This window comes from Oncorhynchus keta, chromosome 28 (assembly GCF_023373465.1).
Source record: "Oncorhynchus keta strain PuntledgeMale-10-30-2019 chromosome 28, Oket_V2, whole genome shotgun sequence".
Classification (NCBI taxonomy): Eukaryota; Metazoa; Chordata; class Actinopteri; order Salmoniformes; family Salmonidae; genus Oncorhynchus; species Oncorhynchus keta.
In genome coordinates this window covers 9,108,706-9,133,823 of record NC_068448.1, presented here as the reverse complement: position 1 = coordinate 9,133,823, position 25,118 = coordinate 9,108,706, and the positions used below count along the sequence as shown (strand labels likewise).

The window sequence follows — 25,118 nt, the reverse complement described above, 5'->3', positions numbered from 1 at the left end:
TACATGTTTCAAGCACTTGATGGATTACATTTAATGTAAAATTATAGTTAGGTGATAACATACAATATAGATATATCTATTCAAACATTGAGGGCTATTGTCCCTAATAAATTAGTGTTACTGACTGCCCCAATTTCTCACCTTTCTTTACACACGTGACGACAATTAATGGACACGGGTTGATTTCTCTGCAGTCAACACAAGGGGTCGCCGTCTCACTTCACACAGGCTTTCTATGGTAGAGAAAGGACTTTTATTTTGACGGGTTGATCACGTTTGTGTTGATTACGCAGAGCCGGTCTCTACCATTGGTTGCACAGTGTATTGAGGGTATGTGGAAAGTAGGAATGTCGGAGGAGGTTGGAAAAGCGTTACACGCGGTGGTAGACAGGGTAAATCAAGCGGCGGCACGTCGCCCCAAGGTAAGTCAAGTTGGGAAGAACCCGTATCTACTTTAGTCGTGCGAAATTGTCATATTTAAAAGCGGGGGTGGACCAGTTGTATGTCAGGCAAAATACCTCAACCTTTGAGACGTTACACCATAACATGCACATTGCATTTTGATATCACCTAATTAGCTAACAAACTTAGCGCTTTCCTATCGCATGGCCGGTGAAGCCAACTCTTTTGAACCACCTCTGTACCACGCGGAGGGTTGTACACGATCTGCTCGCTGCAGTGATTATTCCACTATCATGTTGTTAACGTCAATGTTTCGTAAGTATTGCAAAACATTTTTTCGATCAACTTCCGTGCACACCTGTTTAGTAATTGAATTAACGTTTGTATTGGTTCAATCGACACCATCCCACTACAATTGAACAAGCCTAGGCAGCCTATGATAGTGAGCGCTAGATCTGCACCAAAGACGGTAATGTAGAGATCCTAAAATTGCTCCTCCAAATAGAAATCCCCGATGACACTTGTAGGCGATGTCGTGGTGACGTTGGCCATCTAATCTCATGCGTAAATTCACGTCATTGGGTCATAACGGTTGTATCGCGCCGAACTGCGCATGTGTAGGCCGTCAACTCAAAGGCTATATATGTGAAGTTGATGTTGTTTTTGACTGGGGGAAAAAATCACTTTCACGAGGTTGGAGTTAATAACATGTTCAACTACATTATTTAAGATATTGGCTCGAATCTAGGTTGTCTTTTTAGATTTCAAGAAAATTAACTAAGGAATAATTGTTCACTTTTCATTGACTTATCAAACCCCGGCCTGGTAAATTTGGTATGTTTCGCAAGCGTTCCCGGAAGTGTTGCGGTGTTACGCCTCTGGGTTTAAAAATTGCACCATCGTCTAGGGTTGATTTTCCCAGCCGGTAGGTAATACCAGAGAGGAAGAGATGCCCAACTCGACGGAAAATCTATCTCCATCCAGCAGGTGGCGCTTTTTTGTTGTTCAGCCCACCAAGCAAGGACTTTCTGTGTGGAGGTCAATGACCCAAGTTCCATGCACACCAATATCCCGTTATTCGGGATACTCAAGTATTCTGTTTTTGACTTGACACGTATAAACATATCACGTTTACAATAACCCCAAAAAGCTTGTATCCCGGTTATGAGAAACTCTGATAAGATGCCTGGGATATGCTGATCTGAGATGGGATGGCGTGCAAACAGCAGTAAATGTGGTAAGATGTTTTTCGCAGGCGGTCTTATATGGCTCAGTTTAACATCATGGGTGTTTAGAATTTGTTTTCTTCGTTTGATTGTCAAACAAATCACTTTGTAGGCTACACGTGCGCAGTTCGATACACCATAATTCCATAATGTATTTTGTTGGTACTCTGTACATCACCGTATAGGCTTCTGGCTACATTCAACCCTAATTTAGGCCACTTTAAATGTATAATTTCAGACATTTGGTAGGCTATATTATAATTGGTAGGTCATTTTTACATGTATCTTGTCTTCTGTCATAACTTGTTGCCCCAGAAGACTAATTGATTAGTCTAACATTGATATAATTAATGCATTAGTAACCGGGGAGAACGCAAAAACACTGGAATGATTGATCCTGTGGAAAATGTCCAAATGTTATCAGTTTGACCGGTTTTAATTAAATGAAAAGTTGAGAAAAGGATGAAACACGTTTCTGATATGACTTCAGTTCGTTTTGAGTGCATATTTTATGTGGTTGAAATACTGTCTGCTTGCATAAGAGTCAAAGATAACACAACACCGAATTCGCATTTTCTCAAGAGAATAAATCATAATTCTCCACTCTCTTCCTGAGACAAAATTAACATTTTGTTGTATAATTTTACTGCAAGAAATACATCATTCTGCAGGAGTTAGGATACATGTGAAAGGTCATAGACCTAAAGACTGTGTCCATATTTACATTACTATTTTATTTAACCCATATTAGGAATATTATGTTTCGTCACGGATAAAGGGATACTCGTGAGCGGGATATGAAAGGTGCATCGAAACATCTTATCCCAAATAAGACCTTAAGCGGGATATTAGCTACTATCTGGGAATACTGTGCGCACGTAAACTTGAACTCGGGGGTCCCGAGTTTCCGACGTTAACGCAGCATTATTAAATATTGATTTAATTGTATATTTCATAAACAATACAGAACATACACATACAAACGACAGCCACACCACACCTGCCCAGACCCACAAGCCCCCATCTCATCCATCATTTTCCTCCACATGGCCTGAAACTGCACCATTTGGTTTCTCGCCGTAGCCCACGCACTTAAAATATTTAAATAATAAATAATATTTTTCCGTTGTGTTAAAGATGAGCGATGAGAAGAGAATCGATCAACCCATCGGATATCTCACTAATAATTTGAGTTCATTTGAACTAATTTCTGACACGATTAACGCGACATAATATCCAACTGCGTGGACAGACGCAGACAACCATTTCCGATTTCAATGACAGGTTGTCTGTCATCTTGTAAGGAAATTTCAGCAGGCGAAAATAAGTGCATTCAAACCCTAATGCCTAACCTTGACCTCACTGCTAACCCTAATGCCTAACCTTGACCTCACTGCTAACCCTAATGCCTAACCTTGACCTCACTGCTAACCCTAATGCCTAACTTTGACCACACCACTGACCCTAATGCCTAACCTTGACCACACCGCTAACCCTAATGCCTAACCTTGACCTCACTGCTAACCCTAATGCCTAACCTTAACCACAACCACACTGCTAACCCCAATGCCTAACCTTGACCTCACTGCTAACCCTAATGCCTAACCTTAACCACAACCACACTGCTAACCCTACTGCCAGCGAGCACAATTCTTCATTGTCTAAACCATCTATTTCTCTTCGTTCCATATTGTGCCCCCAATATGCCCTCCTGAAGGAGCACCAGATATATACTGGACTGTCCTGAAGTAGTTTATCAAGATGTGACTATCCCTTTGTCTATGATGATGTCATCCACACATCTATTCATTTATTATATTATATTGCTCTTCTTTTTCCTCTGCTCTCCCATTCAAGACGTTGCCTGTGGTGCCGCCCCGCCTGGTAGCCGTAAGTAAGACCAAACCACCTGACATGGTGATCGAGGCGTACCGAAAAGGGCATCGCAATTTTGGTGAAAACTATGTGAGTATTTGTATTGAACATGTCACACACAACTTTTATTGCTCGTGTTACGACATTGGTGGCTTTTTAAAACTTTTTAATTTGACTTTTAGGTAAATGAACTTGTGGATAAAGCATCAAATCCTCAGGTTGGTTTGAAGTCACATTATTCTTCATCTCATGACATGTCTATCCGACAACCGTTAAAAATGTTTATTTATGTCCTAATGTAGATTTTAGAATCATGCCCAGAAATCGAGTGGCATTTTATTGGCCATTTACAGAAGAATAATGTCAACAAACTTTTGGGTAAGTAACATCTCGTGAAGCATGTTATGTTTTGTGTTTAATATTTTTAATAGTGTAGTGTTCTGCTCAGGTGCACCAAAGGCCTCTATATTTAACGCTTTCAACATCAACTTGCATGTCTCACAAAACCCGTCAATCTACTCACACATTTAAAATAAAAAAATAATTAAAAAAGCTGACATGTTTCATCTTTCGACCTCAAAATCGGTATTTGTCAAGCTTTGAACACATGTCCATAGAAACCTTTAGTAGAGCCGACAGATCTTAATTGTACTCACACACATCCCGTAGGTGTACCAAACCTGTTCATGGTCGAGACGGTGGACTCAGCCAAGTTGGCCGACAAGGTGAACAGCTCCTGGCAGAGGTTAAGAGCAGCTAGTACGCAGAAGTTAAAGATCATGGTTCAGATCAACACCAGTGGGGAGGAAAGTAAGTGTACACACACACACAGGTTGGATTTTATTGATGGCTCATGTACTGGAGGCATTTGTTGAGATGGCTCATGTAATGGAGGCATTTGTTGAGATATAATATATTATTATTATTATATTATTGAGATGGCTCGTACTGGAAACATGTATTGAGATGGCTCATGTACTGGAGGCATTTGTTGAGATGGCTCGTACTGGAAACATGTATTGAGATGGCTCATGTACTAAAGGCAGCTCTGCAGAGAGGCTAACCCTAATGCCTAACCACAACCTCACTGCTAACCCTAATGCCTGACTACAACCACACTGCTAACCCTAATGCCTAACCACAACCACACTGCTAATCCTAATGCCTGACCACAACCTCACTGCTAACCCTAATGCCTAACCACAACCTCACTGCTAACCCTAATGCCTAACCACAACCTCACTGCTAACCCTAATGCCTGACCACAACCTCACTGCTAACCTTAATGCCTGACCACAACCTCACTGCTAACCCTAATGCCAGACCACAACCACACTGCTAACCCTAATGCCTGACCACAACCACACTGCTAACCCTAATGCCTGACCACAACCACACTGCTAACCCTAATGCCTAACCACAACCTCACTGCTAACCCTAATGCCTAACCACAACCACACTGCTAACCCTAATGCCTAACCACAACCACACTGCTAACCCTAATGCCTGACCACAACCTCACTGCTAACCCTAATGCCTGACCACAACCTCACTGCTAACCCTAATGCCTAACCACAACCTCACTGCTAACCCTAATGCCTGACCACAACCACACTGCTAACCCTAATGCCTGACCACAACCACACTGCTAACCCTAATGCCTGACCACAACCACACTGCTAACCCTAATGCCTGACCACAACCACACTGCTAACCCTAATGCCTGCCCACAACCACACTGCTAACCCTAATGCCTGACCTTAAAGGGGAATGGAAACACCAGGATTTAGAACGTCAGCTAACTGTAACTGTGAATCTCCATATTGACATTGTTGCATCACTGACAGGAGAGAACATTTTGGAACTCCCCAAAATGTCTGAATTTACCGAGTAGCTCCGAGACTGAGAATGATTTCATAACAGAGAATGAAATCACTTTAGTTAGGGAGCCAATAAACCTACTGAAGCCGTTCATGTTTGAGCCAATCGTTGCGCCAGATCAGAGTTTGTTCTCGTAGCAGTAACAACGCAGACATGCCACCTGAAACACCTCAGCTAGAGGGTTTGCCTAGGAAAACACAAACTGGTGTGAGTGGGGATGCTGCCAGATAATGGCTAGAGTATGAGTGTGTGTGTTGTAGAGAAATGGTGGCGATACAGCACAAAATCCCACTGTATTCCATCCAGGTCAGAGGTTCCTGTCAGTCTGTCTGGATGGTGATGTATTACATCCAGGTCAGTCTGTCTGGATGGCGACTGTATTACATCCAGTTCAGTCTGTCTGGATGGCGACTGTATTACATCCAGGTCAGTCTGTCTGGATGGCGACTGTATTACATCCAGTTCAGTCTGTCTGGATGGCGACTGTATTACATCCAGGTCAGTCTGTCTGGATGGCGACTGTATTACATCCAGGTCAGTCTGTCTGGATGGCGACTGTATTACATCCAGGTCAGTCTGTCTGGGTGGCGACTGTATTACATCCAGGTCAGTCTGTCTGGATGGCGACTGTATTACATCCAGGTCAGTCTGTCTGGATGGCGACTGTATTACATCCAGGTCAGTCTGTCTGGATGGCGACTGTATTACATCCAGGTCAGTCTGTCTGGATGGCGACTGAATTACATCCAGGTCAGTCTGTCTGGATGGCGACTGAATTACATCCAGGTCAGTCTGTCTGGATGGCTGAATTACATCCAGGTCAGTCTGTCTGGATGGTATTACATCCAGGTCAGTCTGTCTGGATGGCGACTGAATTACATCCAGGTCAGTCTGTCTGGATGGCGACTGTATTACATCCAGGTCAGTCTGTCTACATCATCCAGGTCAGTCTGTCTGGATGGCGACTGTATACATACATCCAGGTCAGTCTGTCTGGATGGCGATGTATTATATCCAGGTCAGAGGTTCCTCAGTGGATGGTGATGTACATCCCAGGTCAGTCTGTCTGGATGGCGACTGTATTACATCCAGGTCAGGGTCAGTCTGTCTGGATGGTCTGTCTGGATGGCGAATGTATTACATCCAGGTCAGAGGTTCCTATCAGTCTGTGGATGGATATGTATTACATCCAGGTCAGAGGTTCCTATCAGTCTGTGGATATTATATCCAGGTCAGAGGTTCCTGTCAGTCTGTCTGGATGGCAGAGGAGTCTGTGGATTATGTATTATATCCAGGTGTCAGTCTGTCTGGATGGTGATGTATTACATCCAGGTCAGAGGTTCCTGTCAGTCTGTCTGGATGGCGATGTATGTATTGGACGTGTCATTAATCCTTATGAAGGACCTCCTGGTAGAAGAGGTTACTCAACCAGTCAGCAGCCGATATGCCAGTTAAATAATTGGTGAAGTTTTGCTTGATTATAAATATAAGGTTAATATCAGTAGTAGGCAGGTGCTCAATAAATATAATCTGTATCCTATAAAGATGTTTATTATCAGTGCTTTTTGGCGCTATGGTAACACGTTTACCTTTTTAAATTAGACGACCGGAGTTCGAATCGCAGACAGCTTCACGAAATCTCATTCTAACCAATAATGGGACGTGCTCATTATACACTGCTCAAAAAAATAAAGGGAACACTTAAACAACACAATGTAACTCCAAGTCAATCACACTTCTGTGAAATCAAACTGTCCACTTAGGAAGCAAACACTGATTGACAATCAATTTCACATGCTGTTGTGCAAATGGAATAGACAACAGGTGGAAATTATAGGCAATTAGCAAGACACCCCCAATAAAGGAGTGGTACTGCAGGTGGGGACCACAGACCACTTCTCAGTTCCTATGCTTCCTGGCTGATGTTTTGGTCACTTTTGAATGCTGGCGGTGCTTTCATTCTAGTGGTAGCATGAGACGGAGTCTACAACCCACACAAGTGGCTCAGGTAGTGCAGCTCATCCAGGATGCCACATCAATGCGAGCTGTGGCAAGAAGGTTTGCTGTGTCTGTCAGCGTAGTGTCCAGAGCATGGAGGCGCTACCATGATACAGGCCAGTACATCAGGAGACGTGGAGGAGGCCGTAGGAGGGCAACAACCCAGCAGCAGGACCGCTACCTCCACCTTTGTGCAAGGAGGAGCAGGAGGAGCACTGCCAGAGCCCTGAAAATGACCTCCAGCAGGCCACAAATGTGCATGTGTCGGCTCAAACGGTCAGAAACAGACTCCATGAGGGTGGTATGAGGGCCCGACGACCACAGGTGGGGGTTGTGCTTACAGCCCAACATCGTACAGGACGTTTGGCATTTGCCAGAGAACACCAATATTGGCAAATTCGCCACTGGCGCCTTGTGCTCTTCACAGATGAAAGCAGGTTCACACTGAGCACATGTGACAGAGTCTGGAGTATACAGGCTGGCAGTTTATCGCCAGGTCACCCTGTGGGCACGAGGGAGAATTAGAAGGGGTGTACGGCATTTCATCCCCGTGCATATTGTTTCTTCCAAAAGGCGCATAATAGCCAGAAGCAAAGGCCTTGAACAGAACCCGTTCATTTAGTACATCTAGCCTAAACTGGGACGGAGACATAATGCCTGCGCCTTATGTAAAAATAGTATTAGTTAGCTTGTCCACTATAACAACAGGTTCAAGTGTAACCAGATATACTTGCTTTGAAGATAAACGTCTTTCAGTGCGCACTAATCCCGGTGTCCCTGTCGCTAGATTAGTGACTTCAACTAGGTTTGGCTGCCATCTACTGGAAAGGAATGGTAACTACACTGGGCAGCTAGTTGTCAAAGGAGACTTTAATAATATATACCATTTAGCAGACGTCTTTAACGAAAGCCAACTGGGTACATGGTAGTGGCAACAGATCATAGAAACAGGATTACAATGTTGATGTCATGGATGGTCAGTCATTCTATCTATAACTCTGTCTATGCAATTGAGAGTGGTTATATTTCTCCAGCCCCATCCCTCGGCAGAGGAGGAGCAGGGAGACACTTTGTAATTGTTTCTACTACCGTTCTATGTCGCCTCTAGGTAAACATGGACTGCCTCCCGGTGAGACCGTGAACACAGTGAAACACATTTTATCCAAATGCTCTGCCCTACACTTCTCTGGACTCATGACCATTGGTCGCTATGGCTACGACCTAGCTGATGGCCCAAACCCAGATTTTCAGGTATTTGTCTTTTCTGATTACCCTGACTTGCCGAGTTAAATAAAAAAATATGTTTTATGTTAAGGCTTTTGGTAAAGATCTATAAGTGTGTGTTAAATCTGTTGTGCATCACCAAACAGGCTTTGCTGAGTCGACGACAGGAAGTGTGTGCCAGTCTACAGCTGCCCCTTGAGGATGTAGAACTTAGTATGGGCATGTCCACTGACTTTGAGCACGCTGTAAGTTCCACTGTCTCAGCCTTCTTATTGGCTTATACAATATGTTCTTAACATATTGATTTAACTACCCCATTACTACTTGAATGCTGTTTGTATAAATTATACCCTTCTGAGGTTTTCTTTTTCATTTCCCTCCTTTAGATTGAGGTGGGTTCAACCAATGTGCGAGTTGGTAGTACTATTTTTGGTAATAGGGATTATCCCAACACTCCCACTCCCAGTCCAGAGAGAAAGTCAAAGGTGCCGACAGAAGAGGCAGCTAAGAAGATGGAGCGTCTCACTGTGACAGAACAGTGATGTTTCTCCTTCCTACACTCACAACAGGCTGAAAAGGAATTCAGTATTTTATGAGAATTAACTGGGGGAAAAAATGTCTTTGGTTGATGTAGATTTTCAATTAATTTCTACGGGGCCCATTCATTTGAGTGTTTTTGGAAGGAATTCGATCTTCAAGTTGACGTTACAAACTGAGATTTTTAAACTACTTCTCACATCAGGCATAAATTCTCATTACTCAATTGACGATGTTGGATATAAGAAGCTATAGCTCACTTCTCGATCTTGTGCCAACCCTAGATTCAGTAGAGACCGTTTAACACGATATCGATCATTCAGAGAGTCAAGCAGAGATGGAGTTTATATCTAGCAAATGTTTTGATAATTAATATACGGAACTCTTCACTGTTTTGAATATCCCAGTGATTGGGAATCTTACATAGTAAAATGTCCTATTTTTCTGGCAAAATACTTGTGATTTAATAAACATAACCCCCCCTTTATGATGGATGGTATTGTCAAATACTTTATTTTTTTTATTCTTGATTAACAATTACAAAACTGCAGGTAGATTCACTCATACAATATGTTTACACTAGTATTATTTGTGATTATTTTGGTCTGAGTTGTGTGTTGGTGCACTGAGATTTAATCTTGCAAAGAAAGGTTTTCATAGTTATCAATGTAAAACTAAATCCTTAACGAAGGGAACTGAAAATAAACATTCACTTAAATGAGATACAGGATTAAATTGATACTGCAGAAGGTGACAAACAAAATTGAAAATAACTTGGGTTTTGTATTTCTCCCAATACAGTAATTTTACATAAAGAATCACATGATAACCAATTACTTTTACTTTTTTTATTGCATACATTGAAAATGACAGCCAACCAAAAGTAAAGAACTTCAATTACAAATTAAGTCGTTGAATTTATACCTCATTGTATTCGCATCTTACTGATATCTAGATCAGTTTGGAATAACTTGAGGGTATTTCATCATAGGCCTTCATTTCATTCAAATGTAATCTGCACCTGATTCAAAGATATGTTGGTCTTTGGAAGAAAATAAAAATGGTCCTGCATGGACCATCCTCTAAAAATCAATAATACCCTGCTTCCTGGAATGATACTGCTCTTCAATGGAAGTTAAGGATGTTTGTGAACAGGTTAGTTATTGAGCTAAAACTAGTATTAGCTCTGCTATAATTATGTTAGACTAAATCACAATAATCGAAAGGAAAGGGGGATAACTAGTCAGTTGTACAACTGAGTGAGTCTTCCACATTGAACCCAACCCCTTTGAATCAGAGAGGTGCGGGGGGGGGCTGCCATAATCTTCATCACGTCTTTGGCGCACGGGGAACAGTGGGTTAACTGCCTTGCTCAAGGGCAGACTGTCAGCTCGGGGATTCGATCCAGCAACCTTTCGGTTACTGGCCCAACGCTCTAACCGCTGTTTAAAGTATACAGTATGCAGAAAGAAATCTACAAAACAAAGTGGAACAGAATTGAACGTTACCTTGGTTACATTTGCCACTCCTTATGTGCAGTCCAACAAAGTTGACATGAAACAATACAAAAGTAGGGGGGAAAAAAACAAGGAAATGGACACAGGTGTTTGCTTACTGATCACAATAAGTTAAGTCACGGAATAATTAATAATGGACAATACATAACACACTGGATGAAGTCATTTGCTTCCCGGGTTGAAGCGTCTCTCTGCCAGTCAGCTCTGTATGGTTGTCACTCCTGTCTTGAACTCAATCAGTGATGTCCTGTGAGCATTACACCAACTTCTTGGCCTCAAAGAAGCTCTTGAGGTGCTTGAGCTGCCAGATGCCAGTGAAGATGAGGATAAGTGTCTGAGCTATAGACCACCAAAGCACATGCTGATTGGTGCTCTCACTCGTCATGCGGAACCGCTCCTCACGATACTGTTGAGAGATACAGACAGTCACTAGATCGTTAAAAGACAAGGGTGAGATGTGGATTCCACAACAGCTTTGTGTGACATTATACAGGTTAAAATAAATGTAAATATTTATTATCCTCTTATGGTTGTGGTGTAGTTACTCAACTCAAAATGTAGATGTTTTCTTTCAACCCACCTGCTGATAGTTCTGCTCTTTCTGGATTTGTTCTACTTGGTCCAGTAATTGTCGAGCTCTCAATTGCAGCTCTGTGAGCTTGTCTTTTGCTGCGATTTCGGGGTAGTTGTTGGTATGTTCACCAACCTGAATATCCAGGTGGACTCTCTAAGATGGAACACAAGGTTAGAATGCCAGACTATCTGCATATTTGCTGCTATACGAAATGTTTTATTTTTTTCATTGTGAGAAGAAAATGTCCAGAACATTCCATACCAGTTTGCCGCCAGCGAAAAGGGCCATCTTGGTGGAGTTGGAGTGCAGGCAGATCTGGTGCTCGCCTGGTGTATGGGAAGTAAAGGTGAACCGTCCATCTGACCCATACTGACGAGACAGAATTATCTAGAATAGAGGGTTGGAGAGAGAGAGAGAGACATACCGATGGAGGCATTGTGTGTATGAAGATTCATTACAGTTTGTGTATGTCTGTTCACTTTTGAGTGTGGCAACCTTGTATCTAATCTTCTCATTGTTTGACTGACCTTAGTATCCGGATCTTTGATCTCCACATGCATTCCAAGGCCAGGGGTAGTTTGGAGGAAGGATCCCATCTGCTTGTCCCACAGCTGGGTCCTGTATGTCCCTGATAATAGAGAGATGCCAGATGAAAGGATATTCCTCGCGTCCTCGATAAAGGGCCATATGAAATAACACGGTGACTAATCCCAGTCACATACTGTATAATCTTCTCATCTTTTGTAGCTAGCCAGCAAAACATTTTTTATTTATTAAGACCCATGATATATTTTTTATCCATCAAATCTAGCTACATCTGTCAGGAAATGAAAGACATTCATGCACTAACTGACTGGATTAATCAAAATAGCCTATGAGCCAGAAGCAGCTGACTAGTTAACCAGTTAACGTTATCTAACGCAAAAATAATAATTTACCAATAACCATAGTCTCATCTGGAATTTCCTCTATAAAGCATTTTTTCTCCGTCTCTCCAATGTGAAAATAGAGAGCATAACTTGGAGAGAGCCAAGCAAATAATATGATAATTCCAGCGCCAGGTGCAGTGAGCATCATGTCAAATCAGCTTTGTTGTCCCCTGCAGCAGGCTCAGTGTAGTAAATGCAACCAGCTGCTACTTTACTTTTATTTTGAAATGATTGAAACCCCACAGGAAGTGCACGGGCATTTTTTCCCCACTGATTCGCACACTACCCAGAATGCACTTCACCGATACCATTTTCGGTTGTGTATGTTATGATGCGAGGACATTTCAGCATCTAGCTACAATAACGTTTCGCTCTACACTGTTATAAAAACAGTGATTAGTTGTTGTTTAGACAAGTTGTCTGTGACTGTAGCGTTTAGCTACTTTTTTTTTCTCCCAGATTATCATTGCTGTTTGATTCTCGTGAAGATATAGGCATGGCGCAGTACAAAGGTGCAGCAAGCGAGGCTGGAAGAGCCATGCAGTTGATAAAAAAGCGTGAAAAGGAAAGAGAACAACTTTCACAGCTAAAGGAGAAAATTGCTCAGGTCGGTCACTTGTTAGCTAAGTAATAGTATTGCTTATTCACTGCTATCTAGTTACTGAAATATATCAAACGAGCAATCTATAGCCTTTGCGCTAGACTGTTTACAGGAGTAGCCTTAACGTTCCTTGCTATGTGTCCCCCTCTTACTATCTGAATATCTCCTACAGGACAACATGGTCAAGTCCAACATAGACAAGAAGTTCTCAGCTCATTATGATGCGGTGGAAGCAGAGCTCAAATCCAGCACTGTTGGTAAGTATATTATGGAACTTTTTCCATGTCAGACTTGCCTTTTTTAATAATGATGAATGTTTGAATACATAATTGTGAAGAACACAATCTTACTACAATACTGTCTTCCCTTGTCAGGTCTGGTGACACTCAATGATATGAAGGCCAGGCAGGAGGCTCTTGTGAAAGAACGAGAAAAGCAACTGGCCAAGAAGGAGCAATCAAAGGAGTTGATGCTGTGAGTTACTGTATTCCGCGAGTTACTTGATTCCCTGACACTTAAAAAAAAATCTCTTTAATGATCTCTCAATGACCCCTGATTATGGGTGAAATCTTCAGTCGAAAGCTTTTGTCAGTGTCTCATCTTGGCTCTCTTTCTGTCTACCTTCAGAAAGCTGGAGAAGCAGAAGGAGAAGAAAAGAAAGGAAGAGCAGAAGAGAAAGATTGCCAGTTTATCCTTTAATCCTGAAGATGAAGAGGAGGAGAAAGAGGAGACTGAGGAGGAAGAGGAGGAGGAGGAAGAGGACTGTGAGTGGTGTTCATAATACATCTGTTGTTTATAGCCACAATACTTGTGTATATTATTGTCTAAGAACAATCAATGAATACTGACTTGTATCTTCCATAGATTTCCCCGCTAAGAAGAAGAAGCTAGGGAAGAACCCAGATGTGGACACCAGTTTCCTACCAGACCGGGACAGAGAGGTGAGCCTTATGTATATACTACCAGTCACACTTATTCTCTCCAAATCAAACCCCCCTTACATTGAGGGAGAGTATTTGTATTTATTAATGATCCCTATTAGCTGCTGCCAAGGCAGTTTAAAATCCAGGTTTACCCCAAGCAGTTTAGTCACAGCCTTATTCTAAAATGGATTAAATTAATTTTTTTCCAACTTGATTGGAGTCCACATGGGGTACATTCAATTGATTGGACATGATATGGAAAGGCACACACCGGTCTATATAAAGTTCCACAGTAGAGAGTTCATGTCAGAGCAAAAACCAAGCCACGAGGTCAAAGGAATTGTCCATAGAGCTCCGAGACAGCATCGTGTCGAGGCACAGATCTGGGGAAAGGTACCAAAAAATTACTGCAGCATTGAAGGTCCCCAAGAACACAGTGGCCTCCATTATTCTTAAATGAAAGAAGTTTGGAACCACCAAGACTCTTCCTAGAGCTGGTCGCCTGGCCAAATCAAGCAATCAGAGGAGGATCTTGGTCAGGGAGGTGACCAAGAACCCGATGGTCATCCTGACAGCTCCAGAGATTCTCTGTGGAGATGGGAGAACCTTCCAGAAGGACAACCATCTCTGCAGCACTCCACCAATAAGGCCTTTGTTAGAGTGGCCAGCCGGAAGCCACTCCTCAGTAAAAGAACTCTCAGACCATTCGAAACAAGATTCTCTGCTCTGATGAAACCAAGATTGAACTCTTGTCTGAATGCCAAGTGTCACGTCTGGAGGAGACCTGGCACCATCCCTACGGTGAAGCATGGGTTTGGCGGCATTGTATTGTGGGGATGTTTTTCAGTGGCAGGGACTGGGAGACTAGTCAGGATTAAGGGAAAGATGAACAGAGCAAAGTACAGAGGGATTATTGATGAAAACCTGCTCCAGAGTGCTGAAGACCTCAGACTGGGGCGAAGGTTCAGTTTCAACAGGCCAACGACCCTAAGCACACAGCCAAGACAACACGGGAGTGGCTTTGGGAGAAGTCTGAATGTCCTTGTGTGGCCCAGCCAGAGCCCGGACTTGAACCCGATCGAACATCTCTGGGGAGACTTGGAAAATAGCTGTGCAGCGATGCTCCACATCCAACCTGACAGAGCAGGAGAGGATCTGCAAAGAAGAATGGGAGAAACTCTTCAAATACATGTGTGTCAAGCTTATAGTGTCATGCCCTAGAAGACTAGAGGCTGTAATCGCTGCCAAAGGTGCTTCAGCAAAGCACAGAGTAAAGGATCTGAATACTTATGTGAATGTGATATGTCCGTTTATTTTTAAATACAGTTTGAAAAAATTATATTAACCTGTTTTTGCTTATTGTATTGTGTGTAGATTGATTAGGGGGGGAAACAATTTAATAAATTTTGTTTTTAAGGCTGTAACCTAAAATGTGGAAAAAGTCAAGCGGTCTGAATAATTTCAGAATGCACTGTACATAGATACACTGGCTTTACTCAAGGCCAGTGGCATTTCATTGGTAAATATTGAAAAAGTAAGGGGCCTAGACAGCTGCCCTGGGGAATTCCTGATTCTACCTGGACAATGTTGGAGAGGCTTCCATTAAAGAACACATCCACAGTATAGCAAGGTGTGTAAAGCCATAACGCATATGCTTTTTTCATTAGCAGACTATCGATTATGTCAAAAGCCACATTTCCACTCAGCCAATCATCAGTCATTTGTGTAAGTGCTTGTTGAATGTCCTTCCCTATAAGCATGCTAAAACTGTCTTTCTTTTTTTTTTTACTGTAAAATAGCATTATCTGGTCAAACACCATTTTTTTCTCAAAAGTTTACTAAGGGTTGGTAACAGGCTGATTAGTCAGCTATTTGAGCCAGTAAAGGGGGCTTTACAATTCTTGGGTAGTGGAATTACTTGAGCTTTCCTCCAGGCCCGAGGGCTCACACTTTCTAGTTGGCTTAGATTGAAGATATGGCAAATAGGAGTTGCAATATGGTCCTCTATTATCCTCAGTAATGTTCCATCCAAGTTGTCAGACCCCGGTGGCTTGTGTCATTGTTAATAGACAGACAACAATACTTTTTTCACCTCTTCCACACTCACTTTACAGAATTAAAAATGACAATGCTTGTCTTTTAATAATTTGATCATTTATACTTGGATGTGTCGTGTCAGTGTTTGTTGCTGGCATGTCATGCCTAAGTTTGCTAATCTTGCCAAAGAAAAAAATAATTGAAGTAATTGGCAATATCAGTGTTTTGTGATGAATGAGCCACCTGATTCAATGAATGGTGGAGCTGATTTTGCCTTTTTGGCCAAAATGTCATTTAAGGTGCTCCAAAGCTTTTTTTTTTTTTTTACTATCGTTCTTTGTCATTTCTTTGTTTTCATAGTGTAGTTTCTTCTTTTTATTCAGTTTAGTTGCAGGATTTCTCTATTTGCAGTATGTTTGCCAATCGGTTGTAACCAGACTTATTTGCCAATCGTTTTGCCTCATCCTCCTCAACCATACCATTTTTCAATTTCTCATCAATCCACAGGGAATTAACAGTTTTTTTTAAACAATCTTTTTCTTAATAGTTGCATGCTTATTAGTAACTGGAATAAGCAATTTCATAAATATGTCAAGTGCAGCATCTGGTTGCTCCTCATTACACACAACAAATATTCTTTACATCAACAACATTGGAATCACTACAAAACATATTGTATGACCTCTTATACACTATATTAGCCCCAGCCTTTGGAACTTAGGTTTTCCTAGATATGGTTACTGTATTGTGATCACTACATCCGATGGATCTGGATACTGCTTTACAGCACCTTTCTGCAGCATTAGTAAAGATGTGATCAATATATGTTGCTGATTTCATTCCTGTGCTGTTTGACTAGCCTGGCAGGTTGACTGATTAGTGCCAGTGACCTTGTTCAGTTTGTTATAGTTTGAAGCTTTTTCTTGAGTGGGCAGCTTGAGAAAAGCCAGTCAGTATTTAAATCACCCAGAAAATATACCCCTCTGTTGATATCACATGCATTTCACACATGTTGTCTAGATACTGACTGTTAGCACTTGGTCTATAGCATCTTCCCACAAGAAGGGGCTTTAGGTTAGGCAGACGAACCTGTAGCCATATTACTTCAACAGTATTTAACATGAGATCCTCTCTAAGCTTTATAGGAATGTGGTTCTGAATATAAACAGCAGCACCTCCACCTTTGGCATTTCTGTCTTTTCTTTAGATGTTATAACTATGTATTGCTACCACTCTATCATCAAAGATATTATCTAAGTGAGTTTCAGAGATTGTCAGAATATGACTGTCATATGTTAGTAGCAAATTATTAATTTCATGAACCTTGTTTCTTAAGCTACATATTTTGAGCACTTTTCTGGGATGCTTGCTTGTTTTCATTGTTTAACTGGGAAGCTTAGCTGAGGTAGATTAGCTCTTGTTATTTCTGTCAGTGCAGGGTGAGCTGCACCCAGTGGACTTCCTACTAGGGCACACCGCCTCAGTGCTAACCGTATAACTCAGGTTCATAGGCACATGCATACAATAGCTGTAGGATCAGCCGAGGCAGTCAGAGGGATATAAATGAGGTTACTAACATTGTGTCTTCCAACGCCCCTGGGATTATGACAACTCAGCGACACAACGGTGGGGATTAATTGAGCTGCACCGGGGTCATTGATAAATCATTGTCTCAACGCAGCCTGATAATGGTGTGAAAAGATCCAGGAACCCAAATGATTTGGGTGGATCCCATCCTCCTTTATAAAACAAGCTTTGTTTCCAGAATGTATTATCATTGTCAATAAATGTTACACTCACAGAGCTGCAATAGTCTGGTAGCCAGTTATGGAGGGTTGAAACATTCAGTGCCACGATTTGGCTGAGGGCCAGATATTATGGGGAGTTTGTTGGTGTCAAGCAGAGACCCAATCAGCATAAAACTATATAAATGTGCCTTTATGTCACAGGCCATCATAGTTCACTATATTAAATGTGCCTTTTACACACACACAGGGTCATTTCTCACCATTAAATGTGCCTAATATACAGCAGATGGGGATGGGCATACCCATATATACATGTTGTCCTGTCCAGTATGCACAGGGTGTACACTATATAAATGTGCCTTTATACACAGAGCCCAGGGCATACACATATAAACCTTTATCAAGAGCCCAGGGTTCACTATATAAATGTGCCTTTGTCTTTGACAAGCCCAGGGCATACACTATAAAAATGTGTCTGTCAAAATAACGTTAAATGTGACTTTATACAATACAGTGTAGACATTCTTATAAATGTGCCTATTGTTCTGAGAAATGAAGGCTATTCCATATAAATGTGCCTTTAAGAAACTGAACACTATATAAATGTGCCTTTATACACAGAGCCCAGAACAGTGCAAACTGTGCCTTTTAACCAGAATAGAAAGAGGAGTGGGAGGCCCCAGTGCACAACTGAGCAAGAGGACAAGTACATTATAAGTGTCTAGTTTGAGAAACAGCATACACTATATAAATGTGCCTTTATCACAAGTCCTCAACTGTTGTGCAGCTTCATTAAATGCATATATAAGATACACCAGTCTCACATCAACAGTCAAAAGTTTGGGTTCTTAGAAATGTCCTTGTCTTTGCAGAAAAGCACACAAAAAATGTGTCTGTGTTCGTTTTGATCAGAAATCTTAATTCTTTTATTTTTATTGTTCTGAGAAATAGCTTTTCTTTGCAACATTAACTGAAGATCTCTACACTGTATTTCTGATCAATAAGATGTTATTTTAATGGATATAAAAAAGTGGGATTTTCTTTCAAAACAAGGACATTTTTAGAGGACAAGTACATTTTTGAGTGTCTAGTTTGATATACACACACACACACAACACACACACACACACAAGTCCTCAACTGGCAGCTTCATTAAACACACACACACACACACACCACACACACACACACACACACACACACACACACACACACACACACACACACACACACACACACAGGCAGAGTTCCTCTGTCCAGTGTCTGTGTTCTTTTGCCCATCTTAAAATGTTTTTTTTATTGGGAGTTCAGATAGGCTTTTTCTTTGCAACATTAACAATGTCTACACTGTATTTCTGATCAATAAGATGTTATTTTAATGGACAAAAAAAAATGATTTTCTTTCAAAAACAAGGACATTTTTAAGTGACCACATTTTTGAACGGTTGTATACACACACACACACACACAGAGCCCAAGCTTAAAATGTGTTTATTATTGGGAGTTCAGGAGGAGGAGAATCGGCTTCGAGAGGAACTGCGCCAGGAGTGGGAGGGAAAGCAGGAAAAGATCAAGAGTAAGAGAGATTGATTACACACGGCGATTACACATGACGATTACACATGACGATTACACACGACGATTACACATGACGATTACACATGACGATCACACATGACGATCACACATGACGATTACACATGACGATTACACATGACGATTACACATGACGATTACAGCCAGTGCTCTTTTTATATTGGTCCCTATGGTAATGATGAGCATAAATGAATAGTTCACTACCCTTGCCATGATAATGACACTTATTGATAATGCCATGATAATGACACATCTTCTGTGCAGGTGAAGAAATTGAGATCACGTTCTCCTACTGGGATGGATCGGGGCATCGTAAGACTGTCAAGGTACAGTAAGAGAGAACCGGTTGCTTAGCAATGGATGTGCTGCCGGAAAGCAAATGGAACCATACATTAACTTTGGTCGCATGAGGTACACCTGTATACTATAGCATGTATCAGTGTGCACTGTTGTGTGTTTACTGCAGATGAAGAAGGGCAATACCATGCAGCAGTTCCTTCAGAAAGCACTGGAGGTCTTGAGGAAAGATTTCAGTGAGCTCCGGTAAGAGTAGATGTGACTGAAGTGGTGGCTTTGGTTTTATCTAGGCGTATTCACTAGAAAACAGAAGCAAACTAAATGAAGCGGGGAGGGACCTGAATTTGTCAAATAAAAACTTTTAATGAAAGCGTTTTCATCTCAAAAGCATTTTCCGTTTTGGAGTAAATGGTTTCCATTGTAAAAACGTTTTGCCACTGTTTGCTCCGTTCTTCGTCTAATGAATACACCCGAGGTGCCCATTGGCACTAACTTTTACAGGATTTCCTTTTAATGTGATTCTTTATGAAGGAATGTGGTAAAATGTTGGGGGTGTCTTTGTAGGGCTGCTGGTGTCGAGCAGCTGATGTACATCAAAGAGGATCTGATCATCCCACATGTGAGTGCTGCTGTACATCCATCTGAACTATTGTGATTGTACGTCTCTTCTTCACGTTAAACTGAACAATTATCTCTGTTTTATGTTCTAGCATCACAGTTTCTATGACTTCATTGTGACAAAAGCTCGAGGCAAATCTGGTGAGCCAGTGGTGACTTCAAGGGTCATCTAAAAATCAACATTATATTTAAAACATTAATGTAACTTCACTGATGGCATTATATAATATATATACTTTATTCCACTACAGGTCCACTCTTCAGCTTTGATGTCCACGATGACATTCGGCTGGTTAACGACGCCACTGTTGAAAAAGACGAGGTGTGGAGATCCGTATTGTTTTAATATTCAATATCCAAAAGTGTGTTTTGAATCCAAGTTATTTGCCAGTGCAGCAGCGTTAGCAACAACGAGTGTCCTTGGTGTGTCGTAGTCTCACGCAGGTAAAGTGGTGCTGAGGTGCTGGTATGAGAAGAACAAGCACATCTTCCCTGCTAGCCGCTGGGAGCCCTACGACCCAGAGAAGAAATGGGACAAATACACAGTGAGTGGTGATCTCTAACCTTAAGACACTTGTCAATATCTACGTAGGAATATTAGAATAGCTTTCTTATAGTTTTATCAAACGATCTGATTGGTATTCTAGGTTTATGTAGAGTGTGATGTAATGTGTTCCTCTACATTATATTTCCTGCTGTGGCCAATCACAACGTCACGGTGTACAAATGAAACAGCAAAAGAATGTAGCATCATTGGCTGGATAGATCATCGTGCATTTAATGGCTTGTGATTTCTACCCTTTTCCAACTTTTGGGCTGAAACGAACAGGATAGTGTCATTAGCATGCTCCACGTGACGTTGTATGAGTGTCAATGATTACAGAGCTGCGTGCATAAGGGCCTGTTCACTTTCAGCTGTTAGTTAGTTCAGAAAACATGTAGGAAATAGCAAATATAGGCCTATTATCAATAATTGAATCAAACCCTTTATTATTAGGTAAAGAATGGATATGAAGTTGAGAGGTTTATCGTCAAACATGCAGATAATGCAACAGATTATTATTATTTTTTTTATTTCTTGTTTTTCAGATCCGGTGAAAATATTGTCTTCAGGATCTTTCTGGACACACATTTTTCCCCCATGTTATACTGTTAATGTATTGTCAGAAGCATTTTACTTTCAGATTGATAAACTATATTCACTTGAAATCATTAAGTTTCTCTTCATTGTCACTCCTCAACCTTTTTTTTCTTCTTCATTTCCCCAAAATGTTGTTACCTAACAAACCATAGTGATTTATTTACCATAACATAACAATTCTGTTTATGAAATTTTACTGCTTTAAGTTCTATGAAAATGTGTGATCCCAAATCATTTACAAAGAACAACAGAAACAAACCTACACCTGGACGCTGTTCACTATGTTAATTAAATTAGATCAACTTTACTCATTTATATTATTAAAAACATTTTTATTTGGCCTTGTTTATTGTAATAAGTGTCCTGCATGTGGTTTGTTTGGCATCTCCGTTACTATTTTACGACTCGGCTATTAAAGATAATTGAAGAAATTGAACAATACTGTCAACTTGCCGTTTGAGCTATAAAAGAGGGCCCCGGACCGCCAGTTGCCCATCCCTGCACATAGAAGAGGAATCGGCCCGTATTCTTCTGGACCACGACTTGTTGACTTGATTGTAACTTTGGGCAATATTTTGGCAGCTTCACTGTTTCCAGGTCCTCTGGCAAAGTATACATGTCAGGTGAAATGCTAAAGAAATGCTTCTATTTCAGGTGCTATACACTTATATGCCAGGTTTTATCATATTTTATTTATCATATTTGACCATATGTTTTATCATTAGCATTGCTGAAATGTTACCAGGGCAACTGCGACCAGTGAAGGATGACCATGCTAAGAGCGTCTGCTAAATGACTTAAATGTAAATGTAAGTGAAGGATGGCCATGCAGTATTAAAGAACCTGGATAAGTGAAGGATGGCCATGCAGTATTAAAGAACCTGGATAAGTGAAGGATGGCCATGCAGTATTAAAGAACCTGGATAAGTGAAGGATGGCCATGCAGTATTAAAGAACCTGGATAAGTGAAGGATGGCCATGCAGTATTAAAGAACCTGGATAAGTGAAGGATGGCCATGCAGTATTAAAGAACCTGGATAAGTGAAGGATGGCCATGCAGTATTAAAGAACCTGGATAAGTGAAGGATGGCCATGCAGTATTAAAGAACCTGGATAAGTGAAGGATGGCCATGCAGTATTAAAGAACCTGGATAAGTGAAGGATGGCCATGCAGGATTAAAGAACCTGGATAAGTGAAGGATGGCCATGCAGGATTAAACAACCTGGATAAGTGAAGGATGGCCATGCAGTATTAAAGAACCTGGATAAGTGAAGGATGGCCATGCAGGATTAAAGAACCTGGATAAGTGAAGGATGGCCATGCAGTATTAAAGAACCTGGATAAGTGAAGGATGGCCATGCAGGATTAAACAACCTGGATAAGTGAAGGATGGCCATGCAGTATTAAAGAACCTGGATAAGTGAAGGATGGCCATGCAGGATTAAAGAACCTGGATAAATGAAGGATGGACATGCAGGATTAAACAACCTGGATAAGTGAAGGATGGCCATGCAGGATTAAAGAACCTGGATAAGTGAAGGATGGCCATGCAGTATTAAAGAACCTGGATAAGTGAAGGATGGCCATGCAGGATTAAAGAACCTGGATAAGTGAAGGATGGCCATGCAGTATTAAAGAACCTGGATAAGTGAAGGATGGCCATGCAGTATTAAAGAACCTGGATAAGTGAAGGATGGCCATGCAGGATTAAAGAACCTGGATAAGTGAAGGATGGCCATGCAGGATTAAAGAACCTGGATAAGTGAAGGATGGCCATGCAGGATTAAAGAACCTGGATAAGTGAAGGATGGCCATGCAGTATTAAAGAACCTGGATAAGTGAAGGATGGCCATGCAGTATTAAAGAACCTGGATAAGTGAAGGATGGCCATGCAGTATTAAAGAACCTGGATAAGTGAAGGATGGCCATGCAGGATTAAAGAACCTGGATAAGTGAAGGATGGCCATGCAGTATTAAAGAACCTGGATAAGTGAAGGATGGCCATGCAGGATTAAAGAACCTGGATAAGTGAAGGATGGCCATGCAGGATTAAAGAACCTGGATAAGTGAAGGATGGCCATGCAGGATTAAAGAACCTGGATAAGTGAAGGATGGACATGCAGTATTAAAGAACCTGGATAAGTGAAGGATGGCCATGCAGTATTAAAGAACCTGGATAAGTGAAGGATGGCCATGCAGTATTAAAGAACCTGGATAAGTGAAGGATGGCCATGCAGGATTAAAGAACCTGGATAAGTGAGGGACTTTTTCTAATGATTCATTGAAGAGTTGATTTAGAGTAGAACTGTGATTGGAAGTGTGTCGTTTTTACCCTCGTATGGTCATTTCTCTCTTTAGGACGTAACAATATGCCATTTAGCAGACATTTTATCCAAAGCGTGCAATGCTAGTGAGCATGATGGAGGCCATTAGTCTGCCTGCTATACTACCTCGCTGACAGTTGAAGGCCTTTGCCTCGGGCTGTTAATGTTTTCTCATTTACGCCAGCTGTGTTTTGTTCCCTCTTAAGAGTATTTATTTAACCTTTTATTTAAATAGACAAGTTAGTTAAGAACAACTTGTTTTCTATGACTGCCTACCCCAGCCAAACCCTAACCCGGACGACGCGGGGTCGATTGTGCGCCGCCCGATGGGTAACGATGACTTCCAGATAACCGAGCGTAAAGGATCAGACGGTTGGGCTCCTCCACCTCTGTGTTTACCTATTCACTGTGACATACATGGTTAGTTCCATTACGCCTATATACCTATACATACTCTCTTGTGATAGATGTTGTTTCAGGAAAGTTGATGAAAATGTAATGCATTACTGGGCGTACATCATTTTACCCTGTTCCTTTCTCTGCCCAAATCAAATAATTTATGTTTATCCTATCCTCTCATGCACCATCTTATGGGCGGTCCAGGCTGTGAATTCTGCAGAATCAACAGAGATGTTGGAAGAACCCCTTTCCGCATTTTGAGGTACGATAAGTGCGTGTCAGAATAAACACAGTTTCACCCTACAGACCTTATACCTTGAAGGTATCTTCTACGATGGTATAGTTTCACCCTACAGACCTTATACCTTGAAGGTATCTTCTACGATGGTATAGTTTCACCCTACAGACCTTATACCTTGAAGGTAACTTCTACGATGGTATGGTTTCACCCTACAGACCTTATACCTTGAAGGTAACTTCTACGATGGTATGGTTTCACCCTACAGACCTTATACCTTGAAGGTAACCTTAAGTGAAGGATACGATGGTATGGTTTCACCCTACAGACCTTATACCTTGAAGGTATCTTCTACGATGGTATAGTTTCACCCTACAGACCTTATACCTTGAAGGTATCTTCTACGATGGTATAGTTTCACCCTACAGACCTTATACCTTGAAGGTAACTTCTACGATGGTATGGTTTCACCCTACAGACCTTATACCTTGAAGGTATCTTCTACGATGGTATGGTATGTGTCACTGCATAGTATGTGTCACTGCATAAGGCACTGTATTGCACATAAGTGAGACGAGAAGGAGCCGTCGTCTGTTATTTCTGAAGACCGAACCAAAAACAACTTAAGTGTTAACGTTCTGTCTTTTCACTTGTGATGTTTGTTTTCAGATTTTGAAGAATGTTAAGAATTTACCTCTGAATAGGTCAAGGTGTCATAGACTAGTGCCGTCACCTAAAAATAAAGTTATTTACTGTACCTCTGAACAGGTCAAGGTGTCATAGACTAGTGCCGTCACCTAAAAATAAAGTTATTTACTGTACCTCTGAACAGGTCAAGGTGTCATAGACTAGTGCCGTCACCTAAAAATAAAGTTATTTACTGTACCTCTGAACAGGTCAAGGTGTCATAGACTAGTGCCGTCACCTAAAAATAAAGTTATTTACTGTACCTCTGAACAGGTCAAGGTGTCATAGACTAGTGCCGTCACCTAAAAATAAAGTTATTTACTGTACCTCTGAACAGGTCATGGT

The 25,118-nt window shown here is 41.3% G+C and overlaps 3 protein-coding genes and 2 long non-coding RNA genes across 9 annotated transcripts; 3 read left to right on the top strand and 2 right to left on the bottom strand.

Annotated features, from left to right (window-relative positions):
- Nucleotides 1-254: 254 nt before the first annotated feature.
- Nucleotides 255-9,630, top strand: LOC118360630 (pyridoxal phosphate homeostasis protein). 4 transcript variants are annotated; one of them, XM_035739882.2, is made up of 8 exons: nt 255-422; nt 3,486-3,593; nt 3,686-3,721; nt 3,806-3,881; nt 4,173-4,313; nt 8,491-8,633; nt 8,753-8,851; nt 8,993-9,630. In XM_035739882.2, the coding sequence occupies exons 1-8, from the start codon at nt 333-335 to the stop codon at nt 9,146-9,148; spliced, it is 849 nt and encodes a 282-aa protein (XP_035595775.1). In that variant the 5' UTR covers nt 255-332; the 3' UTR covers nt 9,149-9,630. The 4 variants fall into 4 exon arrangements, with proteins under 4 accessions (XP_035595775.1, XP_052340695.1, XP_035595777.1 ...); XM_035739884.2 differs by lacking the exon at nt 255-422 and adding an exon at nt 544-717; XM_035739883.2 differs by lacking the exon at nt 255-422 and adding an exon at nt 1,448-1,639.
- On the top strand, nt 5,288-8,480 carry LOC127913168 (uncharacterized). The gene is made up of 4 exons (XR_008084951.1): nt 5,288-5,954; nt 5,991-6,098; nt 6,270-6,305; nt 6,717-8,480. It is a non-coding gene; the product is annotated as an uncharacterized LOC127913168 (long non-coding RNA).
- Nucleotides 9,631-10,708: 1,078 nt separating the features above from the next.
- LOC118360632 (transmembrane emp24 domain-containing protein 4-like) lies at nt 10,709-12,368 on the bottom strand. The gene is made up of 5 exons (XM_035739885.2): nt 12,173-12,368; nt 11,762-11,862; nt 11,496-11,621; nt 11,241-11,387; nt 10,709-11,066 (listed from the first exon to the last, which is right to left on the bottom strand). Exons 1-5 carry the CDS (start codon nt 12,309-12,311, stop codon nt 10,917-10,919), a joined length of 663 nt encoding a protein of 220 aa, XP_035595778.1. The 5' UTR covers nt 12,312-12,368; the 3' UTR covers nt 10,709-10,916.
- An 82-nt stretch (nt 12,369-12,450) lies between these two features.
- On the top strand, nt 12,451-21,464 carry fam50a (family with sequence similarity 50 member A). The gene is made up of 13 exons (XM_035739881.2): nt 12,451-12,770; nt 12,937-13,021; nt 13,139-13,238; nt 13,392-13,528; nt 13,629-13,705; nt 18,982-19,048; nt 19,333-19,394; nt 19,535-19,611; nt 19,930-19,984; nt 20,076-20,124; nt 20,235-20,305; nt 20,418-20,528; nt 21,073-21,464. The coding sequence occupies exons 1-13, from the start codon at nt 12,660-12,662 to the stop codon at nt 21,079-21,081; spliced, it is 1,011 nt and encodes a 336-aa protein (XP_035595774.1). The 5' UTR covers nt 12,451-12,659; the 3' UTR covers nt 21,082-21,464.
- A 255-nt stretch (nt 21,465-21,719) lies between these two features.
- Nucleotides 21,720-23,864, bottom strand: LOC127913167 (uncharacterized). Of its 2 annotated transcripts, none has more exons than XR_008084949.1 (3): nt 23,184-23,864; nt 22,918-23,069; nt 21,720-22,803 (listed from the first exon to the last, which is right to left on the bottom strand). It is a non-coding gene; the product is annotated as an uncharacterized LOC127913167 (long non-coding RNA). The 2 variants fall into 2 exon arrangements; XR_008084950.1 differs by having other exon boundaries at nt 21,720-22,689.
- Between the last annotated feature and the right edge of the window lie 1,254 nt (nt 23,865-25,118).